The 22,287-nt window shown below is 39.2% G+C and overlaps 1 protein-coding gene across 1 annotated transcript; it reads right to left on the minus strand.

Annotated features, from left to right (window-relative positions):
• Positions 1-7,337: 7,337 nt before the first annotated feature.
• On the minus strand, positions 7,338-13,538 carry LOC149163338 (uncharacterized). The gene is made up of 2 exons (XM_089429092.1): positions 13,180-13,538; positions 7,338-7,888 (listed from the first exon to the last, which is right to left on the minus strand). The coding sequence occupies exons 1-2, from the start codon at positions 13,536-13,538 to the stop codon at positions 7,564-7,566; spliced, it is 684 nt and encodes a 227-aa protein (XP_089285218.1). The 3' UTR covers positions 7,338-7,563.
• Between the last annotated feature and the right edge of the window lie 8,749 nt (positions 13,539-22,287).

The raw sequence follows: 22,287 nt of genomic DNA on the forward strand, positions 1-22,287 counted from the left end.
GATTTCTCTGCCATATTTTGTCCCTCTGTTCTTTGCCATATTCTCTGCAAAATTAAGTTCTTCTATGCTATACTAGGAATTTTCCATTTCAAAATCGTGAATACTATGCTTGGAGATCATGTAATGGCATTGTTGTTGAATATGATATCTGCGTTCAAATAATGGGCTATGCGTGCAAGATATTTTTTGTTGAGGTGATATACTGGTATGTCGATTTTTTTTATAGTGAACGCTCCATACCTCATATAAAACTGTTGTTTGGTGTTGCCTCACATCCCACATATTCGTACCACAGTCACACATATCTCTATCTCTTCATACACTATCTCTTTGCTCTCCTCCGATCCAAAATATTACCACATTTATAAAGAAAATGCAGTGTGGTAACTGACCCCTCCTCCACAATCGACCCTCCCTCCTTCTTGTATAGTCAGCCCTCCCTCCTGCACAGTCGGCTCCTCCTGCACAATCGACCCTCCCTCCCTCCTGCACAGTCAGCCCTCCCTCCTACACAGTTGTCTCTCCATGGCATACCCATTGTGTTAAACACATATGCTCCATACCACAGTGTTGTTACTTCCAAATGCATATGCTCCATACCACCGCGCTCCATACGCTACTGCTCCATACCACTGCACACTGTATGCCTGATTTTTGTTTTAGTATACTTCTATGTGTTTAATACATGTGTGATGTGTGTTTAATACATGTGTTTAATATACACCGCTCCCACTCCCGTTGTTTAATAGATGTTGTATGTTATATGCTATCTGCTCCCTATGTTGAATGCCCTTCCCCATATAAACCTCCCCCCATTAATACCTCCCCATATATTCCCTTCCCCATATAGCCCTCCCCAACATAATACCTCTATCAAAAAATATAAATAAAAATACACCAGAATAGAAGTGAAATTTTTCACAGTATATTATTAGGAAAGGTGCAATTTCTTATAGTCTGTTGGCAGCAGAAGTATTGTTTTTTACAGTAACGGATTTTAAAATGCATTCATTGATATCTATTGTGGGAGTGGTTCTCACCGGGAAGGACAACTATCCTGAGTGGTATCGGAAGATCAAACACACTCTTATTTTCAATGCGATGTGGAAAGGATTTTGTGTAGGAGAAGAAGATAATGAACCTACAAACCCTACCTCAGACAAGGAATTCACCATTTGGGAAAACAAAAACAACAAGTCCTATGCCTTGATTTCAGCATCTGTAAATGAAGAGGTGAGTCACCATATTTCACCATTTTCAAATGCTTTTGAAGCCTTACAAAAGTTGAAGGAACTCTATCACTCACACTGTGCGCTTGAAGTTGTCCAATTGATGATTAAATTGTCCAGTCTTGAATTACAAAATGATGATCCTCTTGCTCTAGCATCAGAAGTAAAATCTATTATGCATGATATCAAAGTCACTAATGTTGAACTAGACATTCCTATGATATCTTTTATCAAGGCACTTTATCCCACTTATTCAAATTATCTTGAGTCATTGCAAGCAAATGGAAACCTCAAAGAGATTACCTTTGACTCCCTTGTGAATAAATTTGTTGAGAGAAAGAAAGCTTTTGGGAAGAAGACAACTCCTTAGTCTTCTGAAGAAGTTATGTGTCTTGCACATATTGAGAAGAATCATGTTCAAGATTCTTCCAGATGAAGAGGTGGTCGAAGAGGAAGAGGAAGAAGAAATTTCAGAGGCAGGTGGGGCAGACACTCTCAGGGAGAAAAGTCTAATCTCCATTGCATACGTTGCAATAGAGATGAATGACATGATGCATCCACATGCAAGTTTCCTTGGGTCAAAAGTGAGCAAGAAAGAAATCAATCCAAAGGTAAAACCAATGACAAAGAGAAAGGTAAAGCACCCGAATCTGCTCACTATGTTGTGGCACATTGTAGTATTACAATATATGAAGACTTATTTAATGCTTCACTTGCTTCTTGGAAGAATGATTGGTTGCTTGATTCAAGAGCAACTTGCCAAATGAATTTTAGAAGAGATTTTTTTAAGAATTTACTGACAATGTTTATGGAGCAGTGTACGCTAGAGACAAATCAAGACTGAAGCCACTAGGGCTTGGCAGAATCAAGCTCAAATTGCCTGGTCTTCCAAACTTTGTTCCGCATGATATTTTATATCTCCCATAGCTGAGGAGAAACTTGTTGTCATTGGTCCACATCCACCAGCAAGGACACTCCATTCATATGTTTGATCGAAAGGTTGAGGTGAGAAAAGCATCAGATCATTCACTTTTCATGACAGGGATAGAAGAAGAAAGACTTCTCAAGCTACAAGGTACCTCTGCTTGTGCACAAAATTTCTCATATAGTTCAAATTATGATGAAGGTACATTGCCATCAAGTCTTTTATGACATGCTATATTTGGACATTTTAACTATGACAACCTTCACTTGTTGAATAAAAATGGTGTTACTGGTTTGCCTAGAATTCCTAGGAAACTTAAGCAATGTGATGCTTGCATTCTAGGAAAGCATAGAAAACAGTCTTTTCATGATTCCCATTCCAGATAACATAAAAAACTTGGACTCATTCATTCAGATTTATGTGGTCCAATGCCCGTTCCTTCTGCAAATGAAAATAAATTTATGATGACATTTATTGATGATTACACCAGAATGTGTTGGGTTTATTTATTGAAGGACAAATATGATGTTTTTCAAAGATTCAAGAACTTCCATACATGGATTGAAAATGATGCACAATCTCATATTCGATTTATTTACACTGATAATGGAAAAGAATACACTTCAAATGAATTTGAAAACTACCTTCACCAGCATGGGATCAAACATCAAACAACTATGCCTTATAATCTCCAACAGAACGGAGTAGCTGAAAGAATGAATAGGACGATCTTAAATATGGTACGTTCCATGATGTTTTTCAAGAATGTAAAATTGATGTTTTGGGCTGATGCAGTTCTATGTGTTGTATATGTAAAGAATAGATGTCCATCTAATGCCATTAGAAACAAGACTCCTTATGAAATGTGTTATGGCCGTATTCCTTCGGTAAAACATCTTAGGGTCTTTGGTTCCACCTATTATGCCTTGATACCAAAGGTACATAGAAACAAACTTGGCGCAAGGAGTCATAAGTGCATCTTCTTGGGGTATTCAAATACTTCCAAAGCATATTGTCTCTATGATGAAGTTAATAAAAAGTTTGTTGTATCTAGAGATGTAATTTTTCTTGAATCTTCCAAAGCTAACAATGTTGTTGAGCGACAACTTGATCGCTTGGATAGATTCAGACATGAAAAATAATTTCAAGAATTTGATAATCAGATTCCACATCTTGAAGTGGGGATTCATACACTAGATCAATTTGTGGAATCTTCTTCTGAAGCACTCTCTCCCCCACATGAAACTCCAACCACTGATGATACTTTGAGTGATGTAATTGACAGAATTGGGAGAATCAATCTTGATTCAATCCCAACTTAGTCAACTGAGTAGCTTGGACCATCTCAGAAAGGTCCTCCAAAGTGGCTAGACCATCTCAAAAAGTTCCCCCAAAGTGTTTGACAAAGACACTTGAAAGTGTTCATCCTGATGAGGTTGGAAAGATAGGAACAAGAAATTCAACCAGGCAAAACGGAGGTGATGTAGATGATCCTGATTCCCCTGTTGATATGGATGTTTCTTATGATTGTGAACTGAATTTATTTACATATTTTGAACCAACTTCCTTCAAAGAAGCTGCTTCTCATGATGAATGGAAAGAAGCGATGCAAAAGGAGTATGATGCCTTGATAAAGAATGGAAATTGGAAGTTGGTTGATCCTCCATTGGGAACCAAACCAATTTGCTGCAAGTGGGTCCATAAGAATAAGTATAAAGTTGATGGCTCCCTTGACAAGCACAAAGATAGGCTTGTGGCAAAAGGTTTTGCACAAAAGGAAGGGGTCGATTATGAAGAGATTTTTGCCCGATAACAAAATGGACTACCATCCGAACATTCTTTGCCTTAGCAGCTTAGAACGGTTGGAAAGTCCATCAAATGCATGTAAAACCTGCTTTCTTGAATGGAGATTTGAAAGAGAATGTTTTATGTCCCAGCCTGAAGGATTTGTTGTGAAGGGACATGAACATAAAGTATGCAAACTTGTGAAATCCTTGTATGGCCTCAAGCAAGCACCGCGAGCCTGGTATGAAAAGTTAACTGAGCATCTCCTGAAACTCAACTTCAAACATTATGATCTTGATGATGCAACTTTGTTTGTCAAGAAAGTTGGAAAAACAGTTGTATATATTGTGGTATATTGTTGTATATATAGGGAACAATGAGAGCGACATTGCATCCATAAAGAAGGAATTGAGGAAAGGTTTTGAAATGACTGACTTGGGCTATGTTCACTACAATCTTTGTATTGAAGTAACTCAACATCCGAGTCTATATTCCTCTCCCAAAAATCTGTTGAATAGGTTTGGCATGACTGGGTGAAATCCTCTCACTACTCCAATGGAACAAAACTTAAAGCTCACATCCATTGAAGGAAAATAATTTGAGGATGCAACAAAGTATAGTCAGCTTGTAGGAAGTCTCAACTACCTGACTACGACCAGACCATACATTTTGTTTGCCGTTGGAATCCTCTCCAAGTTTATGAAAAAGCCTTGTGAGGGACATTGGTCTGCTGCAAAAAGAGTTCTAAAGTACTTGAAGGGAGCCCAAGACTTTGGACTTAAATATACATAGGTGGGTGACTTCAGCTTGATTGGATACTCTGATTTAGACTTTGATGTAGACAAAGACCCTGGGGTATCTACTTCAGGTTATGCTATGAGTCTTGGATTAGGAGTTGTTTCCTGTAGATCACCCAAACAATCAGTTCCAGTAGATTCCACAACAAAGGTAGAATATGTGGCAGCAGCTGAGGCAAAAAAGAAATTGTGTGGCTCAGGAAAATTCTGGAAGATTTGTAGGTAAAACAAGTACATTCAACTCCACTTATGATTGACAACACCTCTGCAATAAAGTTGGCCAAGAACCCAAAGTTCCATGATGGAGCGAAGCACATCAATACAAAATACCATCTCATTCGACATCATGTTCAGGCCAAGACAATCCATCTATGACATTGTTCCACTAATGAGAAGATTGCAGACATCTTCACCAAAGCACTTGGAAGAGAAAAGTTTGAAAGATTTAGAACGATGCTTGGACTCACCAACATCCCTTCAGATCAAGGGGGGATGTTGACACCTAATCATTGGGATTGGGTGAACACTTGTAAATAGTAAATAATGGAAAATAAAGAGCCATCAGGATGTGAAGCCCAAGAGTCACTCCCTCATGTATATAACCATGAGTAATCTTAATGAATAAACATAATTTGTTTTGGAGGAGTTACCTCCTGGCCTGAGAGGTTTGAAATTGAGTAAAGAAGATTGTAGCCACAATGTAAATTCAACACTATACAAAAGTATGGCTGGAAGTTTGATGTTTTCTACTGCAACTGGACCTGATATATTGTATGTTGTGAGTTCGGTTTCAAGATTCATGGAGACACCAAAGGATACACCTTGGAAAGCAACTAAACGAATTCTAAGTTACATTAATGGAACTAAAAGATATGGCATTTTGTATAATCCATGAAGTGATTTTAGGTTGGTTGGATACACTGATAGTGATTAGGCAAGAAGTGTCGATGATAGAAAGAGCATATCAGACTATGTTTTTCATATGGGTTCGGAAGCCATTTCATTGGCTTCCAAGAAACAAGAAATAGTTTCAATGTTGATAGAACTGAAGTTGAATATGTCGAAGAAACAAGAGCAACATGTCAAACAATTTGGATGAGAAGAATGGTGAAGGATTTATGGCATGAACAAGAAAGAACAACAACAATTTATTGTGACAACAATTTTGCAATCACATTGACACAAAGTATCATTTCATGTGGGAGTTGATTAATAATGGAGAAATTGTTTTGTAGTGTTACAGGTTGCAAGAGCATTTTGTAGACATTTTCACCAAACCATTGACAGAAAAATGATTAATAATGGAGAAATTATTTTGCACCATTGCAAGTTGCAAGAGCATTTTGTAAACATTTTCACCAAACTATTAGACAAAAAAAATTGTTCGCCTAAAAGACAACTTGCGCAGTAGTTGTGATCAAGGAGGGTAGGAAATTAATCCCAAATACTGAAATTGAATGCAGTGTGTGCGCCATACTTGAAAGTACAAGACAAATCACATTTCAAATTTACCTTTAGGCTTAAGTAGCAAATTCAAAGTACAAGACAAATCATCATCCGTCAAATCACATTCAGTGTTAATACCTACACGGAGTTGGTGACTTGTAAATGTCAGGGTGTACTCTGCAATGAGTGTGTACTAGAAAATTAATTGTGTATGGGAGCCATGTCTTTGGTTTAATGTTTGTTGTGTCATAAAATTAATGCATCAATGTATGTTTTTTTTAGTTATTCCATGAGATATGAAGTTTCGTTTTTTGGAAGACTAGAAGTTGGAATGTCTAGAGAGAAAACAGGTGGGCGGTTAAAAAGCTAGTTTTATTGTGCCAAAACAGAGAATTGTAAATCTCTGTAAAATCTTAATTTCACTATGGTAAATGGAGCTGAAGCTTCGGGTCTTTAGTTTGTAAATGTATTATGTCTTCATGACTATACAATGAGGTATTTTCCCTGCACCCTTCATTTGGAAATTCAACCTTCTTATTACTGAGCATTACTCTATTTTACCCTGTCTTGTTTTATTTGAACCTTTCCTTAACTATGTCTTTTACTGCGCGTAATTTTGTGGCTTTACTGTCCCGTGAAATCTGTTTTATTAGTTCTGCGCATGGTTTCTTTATTTTTATCCTGTGCCTTTACTGTCAAAATCTGCGGATGACTTATATGCACCTGACTATCAAAATCTGCCGATAACTTATATGCATCTGACTAGTGCTTGAAAATGTTGAGGTAACTCCTTGTGATACAATTGTTTGTGATATTTTCTATAACTAGTTTGTTTTACAAGGGCCTACCTCGTAATGTGTCATGGCCATGGCAATGTTATCTCACTCCCAAATAAAATTAGAACGGCCCGAGAAGGATTGTATTGTACAGTATGAGTAACCAAATAAATAATACAAATGCAATAATTCTTACGAACAAACGAATCTCGATTTAAGGAGAGGACAAATGGTACAATACTAATTTAGAAACAAAAATTTAATTTCAAGAAACGCTTGGACATGAGTCAGAAGTTCAAATGTTGGATCTGATTGTATAGATAAAATAACAGTAATAATACAAACACGGGTTGGATTCCACGAAATTAAAATTTTTTTACATCAACATGTGTCGAGGACAGACTAAATTTCCAATTGTCCTATCACAAGCAATGCTATTTTAGATGAGTGCCGTATACAAACACTCTTTCAAACCTCTGCACAATATTCATGTGGTGAATAAATACAAAGAAACTGTGTAGCCTTCCAGCGATAGAATGCTTAGTAATTTTGTACAAACTTCGCTGCTGTCAATCTCAGAGCGCAAGATATTGATCTCTAGATTTTTATGAGTCTGAAAGTGGGTTCTGGAGTTCAGCGATGCTGTCCAGACTGGGCTTCCATGGGGACAAAGCCGATTTTCTTGTGGCTCGCTGAATTGTGGTAGGCACCACCACATTTTGGATGAGTAGGTTATTGGCTGAAAGAAAGGAAGCAACCTCTTCTTTTCTGAGTCGAAGCTTCACAGTACGCACGGTCGATCCATTGGCGGAGTAAGAAGAAGAAAAAACCCTCAAGCCGCGCCTATTAATCTTATTGACCACAGGATCTGCTTCTTCCTCTTGTTTTCTTGAATTTGTGGCTGTCCCTGCTGTTGGAACTACTACACACCTACATGCAGACTCTTAGTTAGAGCATGTGACTGCATGCAAGATTCCTTTTGCATGTTGGAACTACTACACATCTACATGCGGACTTTTAGTTAGAGCATGGGATTGCATGCAAAATTCCTTTTGCATGATTTACTCCTTGATTTACTCCTTGATTTGCTCCTTCTTTAACTCCGCAACTGACTAGTTATCTCCGGAACTTGTTGTAGGTGTTGAGTCTTCTCATTGATCACCGCTATAGTCATTACCTTGGGATCTTCACCCAGTAATGCTATATCGTGAGCATTGTAACATAATTTTCTATTGAATCATTCTTTTCTTCTTTCGATTTTCTTTTAGTGTTTTTGCTCTGCAAAGCTGTGTGTTCAACCTTTACTAGCTAGATTCATCTGTGCAGGTTTTCTAACACATTTACATGGTATCAGAGCCCATAGGTTGCTAGATAAAAGGCGCACCAGTACTTTATTTTGCAAGTATTACAGCTTGGAGATCGAAGATTGACAGAAAAATGGAGTTTCCCAAAGCATCGATCCTAACACCGTACAACTATCATGAATGGAAGGACCAAATGGCTCGATACCTTCGTCATAAAGGGTTGTACAGGATTACCATGGCTACAGAAGTGGAACCCACTTCAGCCATAGAGAAATCCAAGTACCTCAACCGTATGGATGAGGCCCACGGATCCATATGCATGTGCATCTCTCCAGAGTTGCAGTTTCATCTATCTGCCTGCAATACTCCCAATGAGATTTGGAAAAAGGTTGAAGAGCTCTACGGGAAACAGGATGAGATGAAAGGACATCTGCTCGAAGTGGAGCTGCTATCATTGCATCCACGGAACTATGACAAAATTCAAGATTTCTTCACCAAATATAATGATTTATTGCTGCAACTCAAGGGTTGTGGAATTGACAAATCCAAGGAGGAGAGTCGCCAAGTTCTCTCTATTATGTCAAAGCTCGGACCGGAATACTCCGTCTTTGTGTCTACATTTCATTCAGTAAGGCTCGCAACAGGTAAATCCTACACTATGCCTTCTCTCAAAGAATTTATGGAGTCTCTTATTTTTGAGCAAGATAAACTCATTGGCATGGGGAAAACCAAACCTCCAAAAGCACATGCACTTGCTGTGCATGATGGCAGCCACAATAAAAATCACAGATCTGATTCAAATCAGAAAAATCAGCAGCAAAAAGACAAAGGAAAAGCACATTCCCATCCAAAGAAGGAAGGGTACACCAAGCCCTTCAATGACTCCTCCAGCTCGAGAAATGAGAAAGGGAAGAAAGGAAATAGATGCACCTACTGTCAAAGAGGATTCCATCCATAATCCTCTTGCATGAAGAAACAAATTGACCAAATGGCAGAAATCCTTCAGAAGCACAACCTTGGGGACCACATCCCTCAGGGCGCCAAGAAGAAAACTGAGGATCCGCCACACGGGAAAGGTAACAATTTTCATGCTTTAGTTGCAATTAATTCTTCTCCTGGTGCATGGATTATAGATTCTGGTGCATCACATCATATGGCTGCTGCAAAGGAAGTCTATTCCTCTTTGGATGCATGCAAAGGACCTCCCATCCTCATGGGATATGACTCACCTATTGAGGTCACCGGAAAAGGTAGAGTGGAACTTTTACACGGAAGCTTTGAAGATGTGCTTCATGTTCCAAAACTTTCGGTAAACCTGCTTTCAATTTATCAGATCACTCATTCCGGCACCGGAAAGAGAGTGGAATTCACTCCAGATGCAGTGAACATATATGATCTACATAGCAATGCCAAAATTGCAATTGGTGAGGTAAACAATGGGGTCAGACTGTATACATTTTCTGAATTTATTGAATCTGAATCCTCCTTATTGCTTACACATGCTGATGATAGTAGTAGGCTTTGGCACGAGAGGTTTGGTCACTTAAATTACAGGTATATGCAGCAGCTAAGCAAGAATGAGATGGTGGAAGGCTTGCCAAATATCAGTTTCTCCAAAGGAGTTTGTGAAGGGTGTGTTCTTGGCAAACATCCCAGAGAAATGTTTGACACCGGCAAGACTCACAGAGCATCCTCTCCTCTAGATCTGATCCATAGTGATCTCATGGGGCCTTTTCCTCATCCTTCCATCAACAAAGCAAGGTATGTGCTTACATTTATTGATGATTTCTCACGGTATACTTGGGTGTATCTTCTCAGGAACAAATCTGAAGTTTTTGAGCACTTTGAAGATTTCAAAGCACTAGTTGAGACACAGTCAGAGAGAAAGATCAAAGCCCTCCGTACAGACAATGGGGGGGAATATGTTAACACAGCACTTCAGAACCTTTGCCTTCAGTCCGACATACAGTTGCAGTATACAGTTCCATACACTCCGCAGCAGAACGGAGTTGCTGAGAGAAAGAATCGATCTCTCAAAGAGATGGCTTCCTGCATGTTGCATGCCAAGTCACTGCCTCATAAGCTTTGGGCCGAAGCACTTAATTGTGCTAACTACATCCAGAACAGATCTCCTCATAGGTCTGTCAAGGACCAGACCCCCTTTGAGGCTTGGAGCGACACTAAACCAGACGTCACTCACCTCCGTGTTTTCGGCTCTCGAGCATGGGCCCGGATTCCCTCTGAAAAGAGGAAAGCTCTTGATCCACAGAGCATTGAGTGCATATTTGTTGGATAACCTGATGGTGTGAAGGGATATCGACTCCTGATTCCCTCTACGGACAAGCTCATCATTGAGCGAAGTGTCAAATTTGAGGAAAGTCTCTCGCATGCACCTCAAGCGCCGTATGCAGACACTTTTTATCTACCTCATGTCCGAGATGATGACTCAGTGCATTCAGATGCCGATACAGATCATGCAGATGCCGAGGAAGAGCATGCAGATGCAAAGACAGAGTCTTCAGATACAAATCTAGTGCATGCAAATGATGATCCACATCCAAGCCCAGATCGGGCTTCCAGCAGTGAATCATATTCCCCTGTCATAAATCAGAGAACAAAGAGCTTACGTGAGATATATGCACAAGACCAACCAGCTGCTAGAAATGGTCTTGTGGGGGATAATTCTGATCTACAGAGGACTAGCTCAGAGTTTATTGAGCCTCCTCTTGTCCTCACTGCCACTGAACCATCGCCCTCCTGGCATTGTCATTTGGTTCAGTCTTCTGATCCACAGTCTTATGCTGAGGCTGCTGTGCATCCATCTTGGGAGTCCGCCATGGAGGAGGAGTATAACTCCCTCCTGGAGAACCAGACTTGGGATCTGGTCCCCCTTCCTTCAGGAAGGAAACTTGTCCGATGCAAATGGGTCTACAGGACCAAGAGTGCTGCAGATGGGCAAATCACCAGACGGAAAGCAAGGCTAGTAGCCAAAGGCTTTCAACAAGTGCATGGCATTGATTATGACGAGACCTTTGCTCCAGTAGCAAAGATGGATTCCATACGCCTTACACTTGCCATTGCGGCTACCCAGCGGTGGGAAGTACATCAGATGGATGTGAAGAATGCCTTTCTTCACGGAGACCTATCTGAGGAGATCTACATGGAGCAGCCACATGGTTTCATTCAGGATTCATCTTTGGTCTGCAGACTGAAGAAATCTCTCTACGACCTTAAGCAAACCCCAAGAGCTTGGTACGCGAAGATGGATTCTTTTCTCTTATCACAAAAGTTTGAAAGATGTAAGTCTGATCCGAATGTTTACATGCTTAGGACACATGATTCTCTTCTTATCTTAGTTTTGTATGTAGATGATCTCCTAATCACTGGTAGCTCGGCTTCAGCCATTGCTACGGTCAAGAGGGCCTTGCATGATAGGTTCTTGATGATGGACGTGGGTCCATTACACTTCTTTCTTGGTCTTGAGATCAGCGAGAATGCCACAGGCATCAAACTCTCTCAGGCTAAGTATGCACGGGATCTCCTCGAGAGATTTCGCATGACTGACTGCAAGCCAGCACCGACTCCTTTTCTGTCTGGGGTCCGCCTTGAGGATGGAGGTGACACTCCATTAGTTGACAGCACTCTCTACCGACAGCTAGTGGGGAGCTTATTGTACCTCACCCACTCCAGACCAGATCTCTCATATGCAGTAGGGGCAGTTTCCAGATACATGCAGGAGCCGCATGAGCTACACTGGAATGCTGCCAAGCGCATCCTCCGATATGTGCAGGGCACCATCACCTTCGGCATTCACTATGCAGCAGGCACTTCATTGAATCTCCTTGGCTTCACAGATTTTGATTGGGCGGGAGACAGCATTGATCGCAAGTCCACCTCCGGATATTCACTCAGTCTAGGATCTGGCCCTATCTGTTGGTCGAGCAAGAAGCAGGCTGCTATTGCTCTCTCTTCAGTTGAGGCTGAGTACAGAGGAGTAGTCAACATCACCATTCAGGCTCTGTGGCTACAACACTTCCTCACTGAGTTGGGCATCCAGTTCCACCAGCCCATTGTCATCTGGTGTGACAACCAGAGCACTCTCAAATTTTGCAGGGATCCAGTACAGCGGCAGCGGACGAAGCACATAGAGATCCATATGCACTACATCAGAGACTTAGTACATGATCGGGTCATTGATTTGCAGTTCTGTCCTTCAGCAGAACAGACTGCAGACATCTTCACTAAGACATTCACTGAGCAAAAGTTTCGCTCTTTGCGTGATCGTCTTGGAGTGAAGGACATGATTGCTTAGCAACTGTATTTTTCTTCCTCTTCTATTTTGATTACATTGTATTTTGAGGGAGGGTTTTTCCCACGAGGTTTTCCCTCTTTCCTCAATTTTCATACAAGTTGCACTGTATTTTGGGTGACCTTTGGCCTTAGTTGCCAGGGCCCATTTTCTATTTTTCCCCATAGTGGTGTTCAGGGGGGGTGTTGGAACTACTACACACCTACATGCAGACTCTTAGTTAGAGCATGTGACTGCATGCAAGATTCCATTTGCATGTTGGAACTACTACACATCTACATGCGGACTTTTAGTTAGAGCATGGGATTGCATGCAAAATTCCTTTTGCATGATTTACTCCTTGATTTACTCCTTGATTTGCTCCTTCTTTAACTCCGCAACTGACTAGTTATCTCCGGAACTTGTTGTAGGTGTTGAGTCTTCTCATTGATCACCACTATAGTCATTACCTTGGGATCTTCACCCAGTAATGCTATATCATGAGCATTGTAACATAATTTTCTATTGAATCATTCTTTTCTTCTTTCGATTTTCTTTTAGTGTTTTTGCTCTGCAAAGCTGTGTGTTCAACCTTTACTAGCTAGATTCATCTGTGCAGGTTTTCTAACACATTTACACCTGCACGGGACAGTCGCTGTAACCTGCAACTGGCGTCTGGGACGCTACGAGAAGAAACTTTTACAAAGGGCTCTCTATTGCTATTGCTATTGTAATTGATGAGTTGAGCCTCTGGAAATGAGAGAGGATGAACACCTGCAAGTTCTGTCCTCTCAGGAAGAGGGTGAGTGAAACTTCCTATCCGAAGTGGAGGACCAGCGGGGGCCTCAAATATCCCATGATTTGGATAATCGATGAGTATTTCCTTCACACAAACAGGACTCTGTAGCTTCATTACCGATCCATCGGCTTTCATGATCTTTATTGGACGACGACGATTGATTCCACTTCGCAGCAGCACGTTACCCATCTTGCTCCTTATGCAATCTCTGTATTCGATGTCTGCACACAGATAAACGCTCTATATATATTCGACAAAAGAGAGGTTGGAGAGGATAGCAGGTGGGCTCCACGCTATCTGAACTTCAATGGCATGGCTACCATGCGGAATAAAGAGAATGGGGAGTGCAAGAAGGTTAGGTTATTCAAGTTAATGGATGGTGCTCCTTTTTAGTCAAAACAAAGCTCCTAGTCGACCAACCATTAAATTTATCACGTTTCCGTAGGATTTTCTTTCAGAGTAGTTTTTAGTGAGATTTTTTGGAAGCTTTTCAGGTGGGTTTTTCCGGCAGCGATTTATTGAAATCGCAAGTTTGATAGGTAATTTCTACACAATCAAATCGTCCTAGGAGTTTTTCAGTGTGCTGAATCCGAATATGCAGTTAAAAACCCATTTTAAATAATACAAATCAAGATTTAACCTCAATTTTTTCCGCGTCACCGGAATCTCCAAAAAATCGCACTATAGACAACTCCTTTTCTTTCGGCGTTGTCTACCGATGCCATAAATGTGCTAATTAAGTAGATTTTTGGCGGGAATTGGGTGTAAAAAATATCAAAAAATTAGAATGCTGAATTATTTTTTTATAATAAAAATAGATTAACATTAAAAAAACATGTGGAAGACCAAAAATCTTTAAATTTAATAAACTCTCATCCAAATTTTAAAAAAAATTTGAGGAATTTGATCATAATCTTACCCAAATTTCTATTATTTTTCTATCTCAATGGTGGTCTCTTTAGAGTACGCTCTCTCTTAATCCATCCACATATGAAACTGACCGTCGAGGGAATCTCCATGCCACCGATCATTATCACACTTTGGTTTGGAGTTGTCTATAACGCGACTTTTTGAAAGCCTTTCCGGCGGATTTTTCCGGTCGAAATCCGGCAAGAATTATTGGAATCGCAAGTTTGATAGCTAATTTCTGCACAATGAAAGCGTCCCAGGGGTTTTTCAGGGTGCTAAATCCAAATATGCAGTTAAAAAACCATTTTAACTGCAAGAAATCCAGATTTGACCTCAATTTCGTCGCCGATTCCGTCACCGGAATCTTCAAAAAGTCGCATTATAGACAACTCCCTTTGGTTTGAGTACAAGTAAAATCTTTTCTGAAGCCCTCTTTCACATTGAGGAAACTTGAAATTTGGTGGCCCGGATTTTAAAGACTACCGAATACGTCAAAGTGGCTTCTCTTATGATATTGAGGATGAGTCGTAAATTATTTAATATTTAACATTTATATCCTATAGGATCCGAAGGAATCTTTTTTTTCAAAATTTGAAACCACACATTAAAAAAATTATATTATAGAAAATATTTGAATTAAATAATATTTTTTTTCCATCTTCTTTAGAGAGATGAATCTGAGCGTAGGTCAAAGTCAACCTATATCTTAAATAGTTCTTTATTTATAAAAAATATGGAATTTTTATTAAAACTATATATACAAGATTTTATTATATCACAATGATTTTAGATTTTTAAACGATTTGTACAAATGTACAACTCCTTTTTTAGTCATTTTTATTTTAATAATGTTGATATACTTTTGAATTTTTAGATTTAAATTAATAATTTTTTTATAATATTTTCCTTTTTTTATCTTTTCTTTTTTGGTGTATGATAATTTGATATGATTTTTAAAGGATTTGTAAAACTCTTTTATTTTATAGTTTATAGTTATTTTTATTTTAATAATGTTGATAAATTAGTTAAATAGAAAATATATTTTAAAATTTCTAGATTAAAATTAATAATTTATTTTTTTATTTTTTGGTGTATGATAATTTGATATAGATTAAAGTTAATAATTTTTTTATAATATTTTTATTTTTTTATTCTGTGATGTATGATAAAAAAGTGAATTTAAATGTAATATTATTTTTAATGTCATTTTTTTTTATGGTATTATAATTTTTCTTTAAATTAACATGTCATAATATTTTTTAATGGTAATAACATTCTACAAGAGTGACATTTTTATTTTTTAATGATTTAAGAAATAATTAGTACGTTATGCCAATTCTAAAAGGTGACTTTCAATAGAATTTGAAGTTATTCTAGAAACTCTCTTACTTTTATGTTAGTTATCTTGTGTTTGTATTTTAAGTATTTATTGATAGACATACATTCAATGAATGCAAACTTATTTTTTTAGGACTAGATAGCATTTATTGTTTTTTCTTTTAAAATTAGAAATTATAAAATGCTTGTGGGTTTTCTCAATTTAACTCCAAGAATCTCTAGATATGTTGCTACATAAAACTTCACATCCATATAAGATAATAGGATGGCAAGATTGTTAGGGCTCTAACCTTCTTAACCCCCTAAATAGATAGATAGGCTTTTATGTATTCTATATATGGAGGACATCTCTAGTAAATAAATCTAGTGTAGTAAGGTGAAAGCAATAAATTTAAGAAGCAATAATAGAATGTTTCACCTACATGAAAATTCTCTACAATGTTCCGAGGTGATAAAAAATATTATTAAAGATTAGTAGAAACTATGTAGTGAGATGTATTGTGAACTTATTTGTAACTAATTTTTTTACGCAATCAAAGGTTAGCCCCTCAAAGAGGCAAGTTAACATTGCTTCCATCAATAAAGGTATAACATTTGTGGTATCTAGTTCTTTATTTGGCTATTGTGGTTGTAGTATGTGATTTTTTCTCTTATTTTTGTTCCAAATATTTTAATTCACTAATAAGTAACCCAACAAGTGGTATCAAAGCACTATCTTACGCATACATTTCAGATCATTTTTTTTAAGGTTAGAGACGAGGTTCAAAGTTTCTAAATAACGCAATATTTTGTCATTCAATACGTAAACCCATTGGTGGGTAAGTATATACACAATAAATACAAAAGGTTTCACGTGGTTTGACACTCTTCTAACTTCTAAGTGCTACATTAGACAAAACTTGTATATATAATTCCACTTTCATGTACCTTATGCTATATTAAAAGTGCCCCAAGTTTCTCAAAACTAGGTTTAGATAGGTTGATTGATCATGTTGTTGCTATAATGACACTAAGACTAACACTTAGGAAGATTACTTTCTAGTACCTAGGTAATTGAGTGGTATAAATAAGGGTATAGTTGAGACTCTTGTTAGATCCATGAAAATTTGGGTTTAGTACTACTATTGGATCTTGCAAATCTAGCAGATAGATATAGCACTTGGCATCCCCTTCTCCTTAAGATTCTCCAAATATCACCCCTTATTGTCAATCCATTAAGTGTAATGAAAAAACTTGGTTGTATTAAATATTTTTACATCTTATTCTTAGCAATCACAGGGACCCCACTTAGTCAACCTATATCATAGTGCTTACATTCATGGGATATTTTAAGAATACCTCTAATCTCTCTAGATATTAATAAAAACCACCTAAAATCCTTTTGATGAACCCCCCTCTGTAGTATACCAAGGGGGGATATTATGGGGTATAGTGGCAAGTACCCAAGGAAATAATGTAATAATGTGATGGGCCATATTTAATAAATAAAAGGGTTAACCCACATTATGCAAGAGACCACAAGCAGTTAAGGATTAATGTGATAAACCGATTGTATTAGATGTATGGTATTGAGAGACCCATGCTATTGTATGTATGAAACCTATATAGAGGCTAGAGACTCCCCATTGAGAGATGTCAAGTATTGTTGGTATTGACAAGCATATGGCTTATGGAGTGGTCTCCTTCCTTGAGAAGTAGTTGTATGGTATTACCCTACCTCAGGGGTTTTGATATTAATAAAGATCTAAAATTTCTGTATTTTGCTCTTGTATTGGATTTTGGGTTTATTTTATCAAAGAATTTATTATATTTGTAGGTCAGATCTATTACAAGTGGTATCAAAGCACTTTCTTGGGGAAAGAGGGGGAGTCTCTAGCCTCTATATAGGCTTCATACATACAATACCATGGGTCTCTCAATACCATACATCTAATACAATGGGCTTATCACATTGTTCCTTAACTTCTTATGGGCCCTTACATAATGTGGGTTAACCCTTTATTTATTAAATATAGCCCATCACATTATTACATTAATCCCTTGGGCACCTCCCTCTGTACCCTATAATATCCCCCGTAGGTATGCTACACCCTCCCATTACATCTTTCTAATATAAAAAAACCATATTTCTAGTAAACATCCCCTATTTTTTCCAAATACTCCTTTTTTGATCCGGATTTAAGCAGGAACGCAATAGATTACAGAGATAACCATAAATACAGAGATGCGATTAACATAAAAACAGAGATGCAGCAGAAATAATACTTCATTTCATTAATGGAGAATACTGAAATATGCTTACAAATAGAAATAACCCAGCTAGGGCGATGGTAGCTTATCTCTGAGAAGAGATGTGTCGGCTACATGCCTCTGAACTGTTTCAAACTGTGTTTATAATGAGGCTCGAAGGCCTATTTATTATTGAGGAACAATGGAAAACCCTTAACATTCCAAAACCTAACCCTAGAAGATGAAATGCCAAACTATGGGCCCCGTTTGGGTAAATTGGTACATCAACTTCCCGGGGTCGTAACTTTGGCATACGATCTCCGTTTGACGCGCATGATAGCCCGTTGGAAAGATCTCTCCGAGGACTACGACAAAAAAGACAAATTTTTAACTAAAAATTGTGGAGGTAGATTTCCCAAAAAACGTCGTTTAGGGCCTCAAAACGGCTCCGGAAGTTTAGGACCCGAAAAACTGCTAAAAATAGTAAACTGCGCTATAATTAAGGAAACTGAAAAACTGAAAGAGACAGTTGTGGGGGTCCAAATGGGATAGGTGGGTGGCCACCAACATCCACCTGGATCATTCCTCCCCCCTTAGGAAGCAATGGTCCCCATTGCGTTGAGTTCCTCCTTGAGATGAGGAAGCTTCTGCTGAGCTGGGTCTCCAGTGAGCTGTTCTGCAATCTCTGATGTGTCCAGAAATGGTGGGAAGCATGGTCGGCGATGGTCCACATTGAACAATCGGTGGAAGCGAAGGAATGGAGGAATGTTGTGCTTCAAAGCATTGTTGCCCACAGCCTTGTTACTGGTGTAAGGACCATGTCGAAGCGGTCTAAGTTTCTGATGGGTTCTGGGAAGGCGTTCTCTCTGCAGATGTAACCAAACTTTTTTGCCCACCTGAAACTTATGTGGTACCCCTCTGGGTAAGGAGAAGTTGTTCCTGTGTTCTGTCATGACTGTATCCCTATGTTGCTGCTGCTGCGTGGAGGAACCCTTTGCGGGGGTCATGGATGTATCAACGATCTTCCCCTTACTTTGGGAGCGAACCAGACATAAAATAAATTTCCTAGTCTGTGAGATGAGCTTGCTGCCTTTCTTAGCAGTGATCAAAGAGGTGGTGGTAGGTGGAGCTACCTCTGGTATTCTGTATAATGAATTATCCAAATAAATAATGACAGCGCGAGGCCTTGACTCATACACAACATGTCGTCTCCATAAGTATCGCTGGCCTAATAGTACATCACAAACATCCAGAGGTGTAACATCACACAATACCTCATCTGTGAAGGGCTTGATGCTGTAGGGAAGGTGGCACTGCTGGTGAACTTTGAGATCTCGTCCTTCGTGAAGCCACCCGATACTATACAGTTGTGGGTGTGGCGTAGTTGGTAGGCCCAAGTGCTTCACGACCTCTGCTGAAACGAGGTTCTTTTGGCTGCCACTATCGACAATGAATTGCAGCGGCGAACCCTTCACCCACATATGTGAGTGGAAAAGACGTTCCCCCTCCTCTGGCTCTTCGGGCTCATTCTTCTGGATCTTGGCAGTGGCAACAATGGCACTAGGATCCGCATCAATGATTTGCTTCCCTTTGCCATCCCCCTTGTCGGATTTTGGCTCAGAGTCAGAACATGCACCTGATTCGGAAGCCTTCAACTCGGCCACCAGCGACTGCTTGGTCCGACACTCACTTGTGTTATGAGTGGGACTCTTGTGGAACTCACACCACTTTCCTGTGTCCTTCTTCGGCTTCGTGGTGTTGTTCTTTTCTTGCAGCTTAGAGGGGTTGTCTTGCATCACCCCGCCTTGGCTTTGTCCTTTGGGCTTCGGATTTACAGATCCAAAGTATCGCTTCTTCTGTTTGAACTTTTGCTCGATTTTGACAGCGTATCGGTATGCTGTGCCGAGTGAGGAGATGTTCAAGAACTCCATCTCTTCCTGGATGTATCTGTGTAGGCAGCCGTAGTATTTGAGTACCAGATGCAGCTCAGAATCTTTGATACCCAACTGTGTGCGAAGGGTATGAAAAATATTTGTGAACTCTGGTGCATCTTGGTCTCGTCCCTGCCGCAGTGTGGTCCATTTGATGTATTTGTCCTCATAACTTTTGACAGGGTAGTACTGCTCCTTGATGGCATCCCGGAAGTCATTCCAAGTGGGGGCGGCTGAAAACAGTGAGCCTGTACTTTCATCCTTCTGCTCGCAGTATGTTTCCCATCAGTCCTTGACATGGGGGGCTGCTTTGAGAAGAGCAAAAACAATCTTTTCCCGACTTGAAAATTCATGAACAGAAAAATACCCATCTAGCAGATTTAACCAGTTATCTACGGCATCTGCGTCTATTTGACCCTTGAAGATGGGGATTTCAAAATTAACTTGTACCTTAAACGGTGTGGCGTTTCCAGAGTAGCTGTTGGAAGTCGATGCGTCGCCTCTGGGTAGCCGCTGAAGGATCTGCGCAAAGCTATCCATCATCGCGTTCCTTTGCCACTCGAGGGCTTCTTCGAGCAAGATTCTGATAGGATCTCCTGCCCCCTCATCTTTCTTCTCATCCGCCATGGGAGGTCGTTGAGATTTGTGAGGCTGGTCTTGCAAAGGTTCGACCAATTCAAGCCCTAACTCCTTATATCCCGACCTCGTTGGGGACATGCAAAGAAAAACAGAGAAAAAGCAGACCACTCTGATACCACTGATCCGGATTTAAGCAGGAACGCAATAGATTACAGAGATAACCATAAATACAGAGATGCGATAACCATAAAAACAAAGATGCAGCGGAAATAATACTTCATTTCATTAATGGAGAATACTGAAATATGCTTACAAATAGAAATAACCCAGCTAGGGCGATGGTAGCTTATCTCTGAGAAGAGATGTGTCGGCTACATGCCTCTGAACTGTTTCGAACTGTGTTTACAATGAGGCTCGAAGGCCTATTTATTATTGAGAAACAATGGAAAATCCTTAACATTCCAAAACCTAACCCTAGAAGATGAAACGCCAAACTATGGGCCCCGTTTGGGTAAATTGGTACATCAACTTCCCGGGGTCGTAACTTTGGCATACGATCTCCATTTGACACGCATGATAGCCCGTTGGAAAGATCTCTCCGAGGACTACGACGAAAAAGATGATTTTTTACCTAAAAATTCGCGGAGGTAGATTTCCCAAAAAATGTCGTTTAGGGCCTCAAAACGGCTCCGGAAGTTTAGGACCCGAAAAACTGCTAAAAATAGTAAACTGCGCTATAATTAAGGAAACTGAAAAACTGAAAGAGACAGTTGTGGGGATTCAAATGGGATAGGTGGGTGGCCACCAACATCCACCTGGATCATTTTTATACCCCCATATTTTTATAAGCCCCCCACTATCCCAGATCTGCCCCCCCCCCCCCCACCCAACCATACCCAAAGAAAAAAACCTACAATATATTAAATCTATTTTTCATCCTTTTAAATCCCGTTTATGACTAAATTTGGTAAGTTTATGGTAAACAAGGTGAGTCCCCTATACTATAAACATTGATTCTTGCTACCGATCCATGAAATTCCTATATAAACTATAGCATTGTGAATTTAATAGTTATGTCAGTGCAATATTATTTGAGTATAACTTTGTAAGAGTTTAGAAAGTCTAGGTCATTACCACACCATTATTTGGGACCTATCCCAATTGAATCCTTGTGTCACATTGATCATCATGGTATCACTCTCTACCAAACCTTATTTTGGTTGACCCACTCAACCCCATTACTAAGAAACTATCTCAACAAACTCAGAAAGAAACACTAATCACCTAGGTACCACTCTAGTAACCTTTTTTTATGGGCCCCCATCCACATGGCTACCAATAACAATGAGCTCAACAAAAAATTATTCACATTTGAAACTTTGTGTGATGATTTACAACACAAAATAGAGTTTACACCCACTTCTCTATTATGAAAAACTTGCTTCTTCCAATGAAAATTTCACCAAACTAGACCAAGTGACGCAGTCCAGGTTCTGTAGCTTTCACAACAACTACAGAATTTGAATCATTATTACAAAGCACACAATGCAGGCCATTGGAATTTGGTTACTATATTAATTAATGCTAGGATTAAAACGTAGAGCACAAATAGAGGGTAATTTGAGTCTGCTCACAAGAATGCAAAAAGGGATTGAAATATATTTCTATTTATTCAAAATTTGTTGTTATAGATAAGAATACAAATATGATAGTGGATTCCTCAAAGTACTTGAAATCCCCATGTTGTTACACAACAATACCACATAGAACAACCAAACACCCTCGCTAACTCATATGAAAACCGGTTGTGCTCTTTGAAAATCATGCAATAGCCCAACCAATGCCAATGGTCTAAGAGGTAGAAGTCCAAGAGCTTGAAGTGAAACCGTAGAAATCAAATGGAAACAACAAAAATCAAAAAGCCCCTTTTCTTTAATGCTCCTTCCATTTAT

Source organism: Pinus tabuliformis, chromosome 5_1, assembly GCF_031772625.1.
Source record: "Pinus tabuliformis cultivar Carrire ecotype Pingquan chromosome 5_1, CPIR1, whole genome shotgun sequence".
NCBI lineage: Eukaryota > Viridiplantae > Streptophyta > Pinopsida > Pinales > Pinaceae > Pinus > Pinus tabuliformis.

Coding starts and splice junctions, on each gene's coding strand:
- LOC149163338 (XM_089429092.1), bottom strand. CDS start 13,538: ATGGGTAACGTGCTGCTGCGAAGTGGAATCAATCGTCGTCGTCCAATA. Junction 7,889..13,179: donor TCCCGTGCAGGTGTAAATGT/GTTAGAAAACCT, acceptor GTCTGCATGTAG/GTGTGTAGTAGTTCCAACAG.